The sequence below is a fragment of the Urocampus carinirostris genome, chromosome 1 (assembly GCF_059441175.1).
Source record: "Urocampus carinirostris isolate Australia breed hairy pipefish chromosome 1, RoL_Ucar_1.0, whole genome shotgun sequence".
NCBI lineage: Eukaryota > Metazoa > Chordata > Actinopteri > Syngnathiformes > Syngnathidae > Urocampus > Urocampus carinirostris.
Genome location: NC_142349.1, coordinates 6203172 through 6215207, shown reverse-complemented (window position 1 = coordinate 6215207; position 12036 = coordinate 6203172). Strand labels below are relative to the sequence as shown.

Genomic DNA, 12036 nt, shown 5'->3' with positions numbered 1-12036 from the left:
ATCCCATAATGGCAGCAATGTTGGGCGACTTACTGAAAAAAGTAGTTTTTTTCTATTACTAGTTACTTCAATTATAAAGCTATTGTGTTACATCCCCCAGATTACTGACACCCAAAAGCAGTAAATCGATACAGTAGATAGTGAATAACTAGTTACAAATTACCCTATATAGCTGAGCCCTTAAAAGTGCCTAAAAATAACCACATAATAAAAGAAATGGAAGAAAACATGTACACAAACCTTTGAAAGTGGTGACACCTTCACAATCATTGATCATACAGTTGAGACACTCCAGATCCATTTTGTCTTTGGTCTTCCAACTCGAATATTTCCTTCGATTTCTGGGTAATGTTTTTTTTTCTTCTTCTTTTTTCTTCTGGCAAGATCAAAATTCAGAACTCTTGCCATTAATTCGGTGCTCTTTTGTCCCACTGATTTCGCTATTCCTGTATAAGCCACGTCCCCTCCCTTCCTGCTGCCTACCATTTCCTACTGGCACTGACGCACATCCAATTGTGAGCACATAAACTGATCCCCCAATTTCAGTTATTTATTTTATAGTTGTAAATACGGCTGATAAATAAGCCAGCCTTAACAAGTTGTCTGTTCAGCGTTGTGTTGCTGGTAGTATGTGGTTTGTATGGTACATCATGAGTAATGGAAAAACTGACAAAGTGCAGTAGACATTGCAATGCATGGTCTGTTGACAGTTGAGTTACAAAATTTGCATTACAGTACTTGTTACCAGAAAATGTAATTGTGTTGCATGAACACATTCCTTTGTAACACGTTACTCCCAACACCGATTCCATTTTGTCTCTATAGTGTTATTTTAGTTGGCACTGAGAATGTATTGATATGCAGCATGTGTTTTGTGTTAAGTGTTTGCATATATTGCATCAGCTGCGGCAGGTGTCTCAGGCGAGGTGCTGGGATGACATGGGAACGGGAAGACATACGCTCAGACAATCCAGAGTCGTGGAATCTTTGGAATTCCCAGATGAGGACGTGGGAGTCAACCTGGGGATCGTAAGTGCTACAAAGATTGATTACTGTCTCAAAAATACACTACAGTTTTAAAATTTGGGTGCGCTTGGAAATGTCCTTGTTAGAAAATATATATATATTTTTTAATAACTATAACATGCAACTAGTCGGAAATGCACTCCATATATTGTTAACATGGTCAATTACTATTTTAGCTGCAAATGTCTGGTTCTTAAGGCAATTTTTACATAGGTGTATAGATGCCCACATCCAGCAAGCAGCACCCTGGTGTACTAATAGTAGAGTGTTTTTGCTAATTGCTCAGAAGGCTAATCGATGCCTGCAAAACCCTTGTGCAAATAGTCAAGTCAAGTCATTTTTATTTGTATAGCCCTAAATCACGAAGAGTCTCAAAGGGCTTCACAGATTATTACACTATATTACACAGACTATTTTTCAGCCGACGAGAAGAGTAGGTTATTCATATGCTATGGAGTAGAAGTGAGTTTTAAGTTTAGATTTAAACATTTCCACTGAGGTTGCAGATCGGATCTCAGGGGGAAGAGCATTCCACAGCACCGGTGCCCGGATGGAGAACGCTCTCGAACCAGCAGAACACTTCTTAAATATGTGCTGTGCTAAATATGTTAGCACAGCTGAAAACATTTTAGCTAGTTGGAGAAACCTCAAACGTGATCTTCCTTTCCTACTCCTAGTCGATTACCTTGAGCATAACATTTTCAGAATGGCCAGATTCTGGCCAGAGAAGTGGGAGCACAACCATGCAAGAGGACAAGTAGAGTAGAGTCTGTAGTTGAGGTAAGATCAGGCCCCCAAAATCCAGCCCGACCCAGCCTGCGGGTATTAAAGCCTGGACCAGCCCGACCCCGACAAATTGATTAGAGGGACCGAGCCCGAAGCAAACACAAATTTTCATTTTATTTGTGAGGACTTTTTTTATGTGTGAGGAGGAGGGACTCTCTCTGGCTGAGTTATTATTATTATTCAACCTTGGTGCATGTCATTGTTCTTATTTTGTTTTTCTTTTTGGAATACCCGCGCGAATGCTCTGCAAAGAATAAATGATAAAAATAATAAAAAAATACAACTCAACAAGAAAGAAGCCCGGCCAGAAGCGAACCAAAATTTTAGGCCCCATCCGACCACAATATCCGTTCGGGCTCAGATTGGGTTCAGGCTTGGCCTTAAGATCTTACCAATAGTTTGTAGCTTGAAAAATACACTCTTTACTGCTCCTCAACAAGCAGCTTTGTTAAATAGCACATGCAAAATACCATTGTCAACGTCTACAAAATAGAGGCGACTCCAAGATGTGGTGGACTTCAAGGCAGTGGCCAAGGAAAAGTCATATCAGAAACTGGCCAGTAAAAGGAAGGGATTAATATGGAAAGAATAGCAGACACTGGACAACTCATTGGATTAAAAAGTTTGACTTTTTCTTGGAAAACACAAAATTGTCTGGGTGTCACCCAACTTTTGAGACCTAGTGTACATAATGGGTAATGAATCGGTTATAAAAGCACAACTTGTAAATGGTATCACTGTAAACAACTGATTTAACTGATTTGATGCGGTTTTATTAACACTGTTCATTTCACTGAGTAGAATTCTTTACCTTTAGGACACAATGGCTATAAAGAAACGGAGCTCCAGAACCAGAAGAATCCGTCCGGTTTCCGCCAGACCAAGTGAGCATTTTACCTGAAGTTCTTCTTAGAATCAGAATTATTCTTGGTGGTTATCAAATGATAAGATAATGTTTGAAACATGTGAGAAGTAGGTTATCCAAACAAAATTCAAAGGTACCTGTTCATACGAGCTTCATTCGTTCCAGGATTGTTCTTGTCGCTCGGATTGCTTGAGTTACGAGCAAATGTCCTCAATATGGATTAAAAACGAATTGGTCTGTTCCTTCTCTCCTGAAAGTATCCAAGTGAACCTTAAATAGCTATAAAACACATGTTCCTTATCACTAAACACACATTCAAAGAGTGATTAAACATAAAAAAAGTAGACTGATAGACTGCTTTTGACCTGGATTTTCCATTGTATGGGGAGCAAGCGTTTTTTTCCAAATAACACTCGTACATCGAACCTCTTGTGTTTAGAGGTCCTTGTATAAAGAGGTTACCACTATACTAAAACATGTAAGGTTACCATGTACCATGTGAGGTTGAGTTCATTTACTACCAAAGATGGCGATAAAAGTCCAAGTTACAACTGGGTTGGTTTTTAATGACTTAAAAAGATAACAGCAATCACTTTTTCCTACGCCCTTTTTGTAGGCCTCGGAGACGAACCCAGTTCCTCCCCCACTCCATCTGCTCCTCCACCCTCCTCTCATCTTTCTCACTCGGCATCTTGGGAGAACCTGTCCACCCTTCCCACCAACGGCTCACCTTTGCACCATGTGACCCACGTAAGGCCCCGTCCTCCACGGAGACACAGACCAGTTCATCTTCCCCAAGAATCTGTGAGTTAATGGCAGACTAAGGGCGGGGTGTTTTTTTAATTGTTTTAAGCTTTTTCAAGGTAGAGGAAAGTCACGGGCTGCATTTGCAATCATCGGGTTTGAGTCCAGGCCAGAGGAAATAAAAAAAATGCTGATTAGTGTATTTAATTTTGTGCATATGCCGATAGTGTCATAAATTGTAAATGTTGGGAACACATAAGGAAAAGATAACATAAGCCACTCAATTCTTTCCTCGTCTGCATTTTCCTGCACAAGCTCCATAATCTATTTGTTCCTAAAGGAACCGTTTCATCCAATTTGTTTTGAAACACACAAACTATACAAATTAATGTGTTTATTTACAATTAAAAACTTCAAGCATAATAACAAAGTAATATCTACTTTTTTAAGTATTCAATTTGATCGTTGATCGAGATGGGCGTTTCCTCAAATGTATTCTGGCTGATTATTGGTAGTGAGCTAAGGTTTATTGTTTTAAGTGGCACGCAGCTTGTTTTGGCGACATCCAGTTGATATATTCAAAATTGCAGGTCATTGAGAAGTAGTGATTCATTTTGTTCTCATGCTTCCCTTAGCATCGTCTAGAGGGCCAGATTAAATCCTGATACGGCCCGCCAGCCGTAGTTTGACGACCCCTGCGCTGGAGACATGTTTGCCTATGGCTTCTTGCAAAATTTCTGAAGGGGGAACATCATTGTCATATTTTTCTTTGATATACATTACTAGTAGAGAATGATGTCTAGTTGTTTTTAAATAACTGATCTATATGTGATTTTTAGCAACAGCTTTCTACAAATCATTTAGGTGCGAAATATTTGTCGTGACTTTAGTTTACTCTGTGCCAAAGTTCTATCGATGTAATTGTGGACGCCAACCTTTCCGAGAATAATCTTATTTCAAATTCAGAAGCTGTTACCTCCGTCAGAGTGAAAAAAACGGCTCACATGCGCGATTGTTGCCAGAAGGCCAACAGGCAGCTTCTACGTTGTAACTCTCATCCTTAACAAGTTAGAACTCACTTTTATTCTTTTGTAGTCGAGCTGTCCGAATCAAGAGTGTTCTCCATCCGGGCACCGGTGCTGTGGAATGCTCTCCCCTCTGAGATCCGATCTGCAACCTCAGTGAAAATGTTTAAATCTAAGCTTAAAACACACTTCTACTCTATAGCATATGAATAACCCATACTTTTCGTGGACAATATCTCTGTATTATTTGTGATTGCAACATCCTTTGCTGTCTGGTAATCCTGAAAGGGGGATGCCACATGTGCGGTCCCTTCTCAAGGTTTCTTCATTTTCCTCATGTTGAGGTTTTTGAGTTTTTCCTTGCCCTCATGTTGGTTTCAGATCAGGAGATGATGTAATAATAGTCTGAAAATTAGTCCGTGTAATAACCCGTGCAGCCCTTTGACTCTCTTTGAGATTAAGGGCTATACAAATAAAAATGACTTGACTGGAACTGGACTGATTGAATTCTGTGGGGTTTTTTTCTGTGCTTGCTTGCCTTGTAACTGTTTAAGTCAGGCATGCCAAACTCGGTTTGGCTTGTGGTGGGGTATCCAGACTTAGTGTTCACCAGTTGGTCGAATCGGTTCAAAAAAAAGTCAAAGCCAAATATTTTGCTTTGTTTTTCAGTACTATGCTTTATCATTCAGCCTGCATTTGTAGCCTACCCTACAAATTACAATACTGTATAGGATGATAAGGGTTTCATTCAAAAACATTTGGGGGGAAAATTAATTTTCATGTTGGCATTGAATGTGTTAACAAATTGTTTATTTTAACTATTGAGTAAATGCAGCTTTACATATAAACCAGCCCACGACAAACAAACAAACCTAAGTGGGACTCTTGAACAAAAATATGCTTGCTTCTATCGTCATACTGCTTTGAAATAAAGAAATACAATGAAAGAGTTTTAACCATAAGCGTACAATAACGTCAATTCAAACTACTCGGCTGGGTCGAATGGAAGCTGAGAAAATACTGCACAATATTGTCTTTGCATAAACCAGACTGGAAATCAGCTCTTTTACATCTTCAATGCCCTCTAAGTGGCAGGAGGGGAAGGATCATTTGGTTTGTATTTAAAAAACAACAAAAACATGACTTTGGAGAAAAATGCGCTAGATACTTTCTTTTTATTTATAAACTTGGAAATTTACACAGGCTGTATTACATCTTTTAATGTGCCTTGACATGGCTGGTTTAATTACATTTCCTATTTGATATCATGTTGTTTTTTGTTTTGCTTGCAGCATTATTTTGAGAATGGAGGAGTCAATACACTTGATGATGGGTTGCCAGACTTCTACAGTAAAAGAGTGCTTCCTGACAGGTAGCAATTTAAAACCATTTCAATTTCATAACTTAAAGAAGTATAACATATTATTAGGTGTTGATGTGACCTAACAACCCAATAGGAGACTAAAACCTGGATTCATTTTTGTAAGCATATTGTCTTTCAGAGATCTATTAATCTAACGGAATTCACTTTGAGGATCGATGCATTTTTCCTTTTTTGCATTAAAACAATCAACATGTTTTTTTTTTTCCTTGATACATGCTAAGAGGGTAAAGGTGGCATGAATGAATATCTCATTTTGTTTAAAAGAATAGACTCTTTTGCTAAAACTGGCCAAAAAAATAGTGTTGTCGTTTTTACAGGGTGAGAATAATCTTTCAAGACTCTCTGAACTATCTGAAGTAAAGATGTGAAGAGATCAGCTGAGATGATAGACGGTAGTCTGCCAAAGCTGGCAGTGGGCTCATGCTAATGGTTTACCGTCCAAGAAAACCAGAGGAATCGGCTTCACTAATGTAATTAGGACACAGTGGACTGCAACCTTTTCTGCACCATGGACCAGTTTGTCATCTTCTCATGACCCAGCCCACTAATAAATTCAGTAATCATAACAATAACAATAATTTAAATAACAATAATAAAAAGCCTAAATACACGGAGTTATCACTAGACAACTGGGGATCTATGTGACATGAGAGAGAAACACTAGACTTAATCTCATCATCACACTATTTTTACTCTCCATATTGTCTTGTCTTATGTAACTTGAAGGCGCAAGTGATCAACTGTTATACAACGTGGTTCTGACTGAACGCTTTCCCATAATGCTTCATTTTGTGCATTATGGGAAAGCGTTCAGCTGAAACAACGTTGATAAACGTGGCATCATCAGCAAAAATAGTGTGATGATGAGATAAAATGTAGTGCATTTTGCTTTGACATCTAAAATACTAGTGGGCTTGTGGCTAGGTTTCAGCGCTCACACCTCTGTGATCCGGGTTCGATTCCCGCTGCATTCAATGCTAAGAAATTAGGTCAGCCATATTTGATGACTGACCAATAATTGCTTAATTACAGTGATACACTACCACAAAACCTTGGTGTAACGAAAACCCTTTGCTGGATTTTATTTTTAGGTTGATTTTTTGCTGGAAATAAATCAGTGAATACATGAATGAATTTGGTATAAGCAAAAACTAGGCCAGTTTCCTCCGAACATAAAACTGGGAATGGACTTTTTGAGAGGTTGTACTGTTTGAAATGAAAACACATTTTTCATTTTCACGACTGCAAAACCTTTGTTTGTATGTGGCAGAAAATAAAAATAGACAATCTCACTATTTTATTGTATTTTATTTTTATCAATCTGAATTCATCATTAATACAGCGGAACATATAGAAAGCACCCAAGGGACCAACATTCTTCATTTATAAGCATAAACTGATTAGCAAGCCAAAGTATCACAGCATATGTGAGGCATCAATCATAAGGCTGACGGCACACCTCTGAATGTTGTGAAGGATTTAGTCTACAGAGATGCACATATAGTTCAAAACAGTCTTGCATTTAACTGTCAAAAGCCACAAACTAGTCAAGCTGGAAATAGTTGCTCTTGCTACTGCTTGCTCCCTGAAAGCGACATTTATGAATCCTGCATGATTACCCCAAATCCTAAACATCAAAAACGTGAGGAAATAGTACATTATTTTTGCCTGAAATTGGTTTCTTCCAATTATATTCTGAGATGATGCATTATGTTGACAGCATGTCATATCTATGTCTTCCTGAGCTGTTGACATCATCAGAGGAACACCAGCACCCCAGTAGCAAGCCAGTCGCCACATTGTTTTACGTGTTAATTTTTTTTAATAGGTTTGAATACGTTTTTTAAGTTAATTTTGTTAGTTTTTGTGGAGAAATCCTGGGCGTTGTGTCGCAGATAGATCCAGTAATGGTACAACAAAGGGCAAGCAGCCAAAAAGCAGCCCATTGGCAAAAAAAAACTCACGAAAAGCTACCAACAGGAGGCTAATCGGGACTGATCAACGAAAGGTGGCCGCAGCCTCTGCGGAATAACGCGAGGCTGGCCAACCGGAAAACACACAGTGAGTAGCCAGGCTAACCAGGAACGAATGACGAAAAGTGGCAACTACGGCGATTAACATGAAACCGTTTTGGAATAAACCAAGGAACACGACAAAACCCATGCACACACCAGGCTAGCTAATAAAAAAATACGGGATGAGCAGCCAGGCTAATCGGGAACCAACAACAAAAAGGTGCAACGGCTATGGCAATAAACACAAAGATGGCTAGAAATAAACCAAGAACATGCCAAAATCAGAGCTAACGGCAGGCTGTTATTGGTTTGTGTGGTCTGTGAAGCCCTTTGGAACCTCTTGTGATCATGGGCTATACAAATAAACATGACTTGACTATTATAAATAACACAAAGGGCTGCTCAGGCCACAGATTATAGGGCAACCAACAAGGGCCAACCAGGAGCAGACAAAATCAGGAAAGCCCTTGGCAGCCTTATTGCCAGCCGGACGAAATGATACCAATTGCAACACATGCAGTGAAAAACACAAATGAAAAGCCACAATCATTTACCTAAAAGTAGGTGAAAACAGGGTAAGGAGAGCTCCAAAGCAAACGCTGTTCACTACAGCCCCTGTCAGTTGTGTTAATGGGAGTCACCATTTTGAAAATGTTGTGTTCTTATAATGACATATCAGCTCTACCGCAAACAAGCCAGATGGGTCAACTTTGAGACTTAATTTCTTGAGTGGAATATTTTGCCACATGATTACATTAATTGTGAGGAGAAACGCGACAAATTTTGTGCCTAATTTAAAAGAAAAAAACATTTCTTATTGAAAATACCTTTAAGAATGAAAATTGCAACTGGACTACTTATCTCAATTTCTGCTCTGAGAACACTGCTTGATGAATCGTTTTCAATTAAGCACTCTCCAAATGATGCCCCCTGTTTGCTTTTCCTCTTCCCTCAGTCAGTTGTCATCAATTCACCAGGCTCAATCTCTGAGGAGAAAAAAGAGGCGCAGCATGTTGTCCATTTTCTCTGGTTTCCGCAAGAACCGCAACTCCACTATCTCAAACCAGGATATTGAGTAAGTGCTGCACCACGCTCTGCTTAATTGAGCCCATAAATACCCTTGATTTAGTGCGTAAAATATCATGCGTATTATTTTGAGCCTTCTTTGGAATTTAAAAAAACTGCTGCTTTAATGCATGCTGCGTGATTGCAGTCAAAACAAAATGCAGGAAGTCTTGCAGGCACAAAGTCATGTATAGTGGGCTAATGTAGAACAAGCGCTTTGAGACTAAACAGGAAAATAAGCACTAAGCAAATATAATCAGAGATTTCCAGACTTTCACGTTTTTTTCCCTGGTCCTGTATCATGCACCTTCTATATTGAAGAGGTCAGGTAATAGCCTCAGAAACTTTCATTTGACAGAATATGTATCATTCTAATACTTAAAGTTGGCACATACATTTTTATACACACACAAAGGTACATCATTTGGTAGGGAAATTGGAGCGTAACCTGCCTGTTATTTATGGAACACCAGGGACAAATTTACCACCAAAGGGTGCTCTAGTTACACAAACATCAGCTTGGTCTCTTTAACAACTTTTAGCACCCTTTTTGTTCTGTGTTCCCGCCAGGTTTCGGAAAGAAAAGTTGAGATATGTTATTAAAACTTTGAAAACAGTTTACCGTCTTTTTAAATATGTTACAATGTGTCTTATAGTCAGGTGCGGCTCATGTTGGTAAAAAAGTCAAAATTGATTTTTCTATGTTTTCATTGTTTCCCATCTTCGTCGGAGTATGTAATCATTTCTTTACATATCTTCATTATATTTGAGTTCCTTTTAATAAGAATGAACTGGCTTAACTGAAAATGTAGAAAAAAAAAACCTGCGGGAATGAGTAGGACATCTTTCCAATGCTCCCTCCAGCCCTCATTCCTCGAACCTAATGTGTTCCGCCCAGGACAGCTAGGTAATTAAGTTAAAAGCAGATAGGCACAGTGGAAAATAAAGCATAAGGGCTCTTTAAAGATATATTAATATATATATAAATCTTGTTTCATAAAGTGCCTAACATTTTCTAACTATCTTTTCCCAGCAGCGCTTCAGAGAATGTGTACTCCATGATTCAGCACCCCAAGGATGTTGGGCGAGCCAACAATTCTGTGCATGGAGCAAATGGAACCATGCCGTCACCTCAAGCCGAACAGAGTGTACCTGGGCCGGGCTTGAGCCCCACCAGTCCCTCCTGCCTTATTCAGAGACAGGTACTGTACAAACCCAGCAAGGGCAGATTTCCAATCTTGATAAGTCATGTAAAAAAAGCACCTGTAATTGTACATACTAAAAGATACTTATATCAGCGTTTCCTATACAATGTGTCTTTCATGGAGACCTTACCATGGATATAAAAGGTATACACACAAATATCTGGATTTTTTGGTATTTATATTTATTCCCAAATTCTTAAACATGCAAAATATGAGGAAATAGTAAATGCTTTGTGCATAAAATCTGTATAAATTTCATTGGTATATTCAGATGCAACCTGTCTCGTATTTGACCTCCGGATCTGTGTCTTCATGTGAGGAACCGGCATGCATGCAAGCCATTCACTTTATCGGTTCTCGTGTGAAAAAATCAAAGCAGTCACAAGATTTTCCTGCGAATTTTTGGTAGTTTTTGTGGAGAACAACACATACAAACGCTGTAACGATGGCAGGTAAACTTTTAAAAACATAGTTTTTGGAAGTTAAAGCACATAACTTCAACAAAACGGTCACAATGCCCTAGCGACAGGGTTGGAAAAAGGACTAATTTCTCTAAACAGAAAAGAGCTGTATGATATCGCTCTTTACTGCAAATGATGTCTGTTTAGGAGCTGCCCCTCATGTTGTGTTAATGGGATTCACCATTTTGTAAGTGTTTTCGTTTTTTATTTAAAAAGTTTAAAATATCCAATAAAGTGTGTTCCACTACACGATTGTGTCCCACTTATTGTTGATGCTTCACAAGAAATTAGTTTATTTTTTATTTTTTTATGTTTGAAGTCTGAAATGTGGCAAAAGGTCACAAAGTTCAAGGGGGCCAAATAGTTTCGCAAGCTACTGTATGTAAATGTAATGTTATTCTCCAGTAACAATATGTAGAAAGTGATTATATCAGTGCTTTTACTGTGAAGTAAAAAAGAAAATTACAAAAAGGGGTTAAATTACTTGTCAGTGTCTCATACCAATCAACTTATACATTTCCCCTGTGTTTGAAATGATTATGATCATTTCAAATTGTGTATGCATTATAACAATCTGATATGCTGGGGCAAGAGTTGGGGGTGTCACTAATATCTTTCATATCCGCAAATATTTTTAATATTCGGATTTACCGTCTCGTTTGTCTCCAACCCTTTGTGGTTTCAGAAGACTGTTTTATTTCAATTTATAAAAAATATTACTTTTGTCTTTTCGCAGTATTACAAATTTCTTAAGCTAATTTTAAAGCTTTTACAGCAAATTAATATCGGCTACAAATATCTGTTAATGGCCTCCTCTTAATACTAATTATCGGTATCTGCCCTGAAAAACCCATTTCGGTCGATCCTTAGTTGGCAGGCATAGTGTCTAGGTTAATGCAAGACACAACCAGACATTAACATTTCTCAGGTTTAGGAGAACTTAACTCTTTGGGAATAAAAAAAGGTGACCTACCTGAATCGTATAGATCTAAGAAGAAAATATTTTAAAGAGGGAAGGGGTCTAGCGTGAGATTTGCCAGAGAGAATCAGGTGTTTGTGGTGGGGATTTTGTATTAAAATGACAGTAGTTCACGCAGGCAGGGCTACTGTATTTTTAGGTGTGCAACGTTCAATGGATTTTCTCATTATCACAATAATTTAATTCATGGTGCAGGACACAAATGTTAGGGAATGGAGAAAACAAAGTTGTCCTGAAATATATAAGCACAAAAAAGCTCTACTCTTGGGTGCATCTTATGATGAATTGGACTTCGAAGGGCATAAAATAAATACACAGTCAATTTTAAGTTGGTATTGCGTTCATAGATATCAGTAAATGATTTGTATCAACAATGTTTGTCACTTTCAATGCTTAGTTTGAGCTAAGAAAAGTCGGACAAAATGGTGTACTGATTTTCAAACAAAAATTAGGGGTGCGCATCATACACTGATATTGTATT

At 38.4% G+C, this 12036-nt stretch overlaps 1 protein-coding gene across 6 annotated transcripts in view; it reads left to right on the top strand.

Moving 5' to 3' along the window:
- carmil3 (capping protein regulator and myosin 1 linker 3) overlaps positions 1–12036 on the top strand; it is a 100680-nt gene that overhangs the window by 74491 nt on the left and 14153 nt on the right. For 3 of the 6 annotated variants that reach the window (XM_088349591.1, XM_088349258.1, XM_088349506.1), the window contains exons 29-34: positions 883–1029; positions 2630–2696; positions 3294–3481; positions 5739–5818; positions 8801–8920; positions 9944–10112. In XM_088349591.1, the coding sequence (XP_088205717.1) occupies positions 883–1029; positions 2630–2696; positions 3294–3481; positions 5739–5818; positions 8801–8920; positions 9944–10112 (771 nt within the window). The remainder of the gene's footprint in view (positions 1–882; positions 1030–2629; positions 2697–3293; positions 3482–5738; positions 5819–8800; positions 8921–9943; positions 10113–12036) is intronic. The other 3 variants (XM_088349340.1, XM_088349421.1, XM_088349673.1) reach the window with 3 other exon arrangements.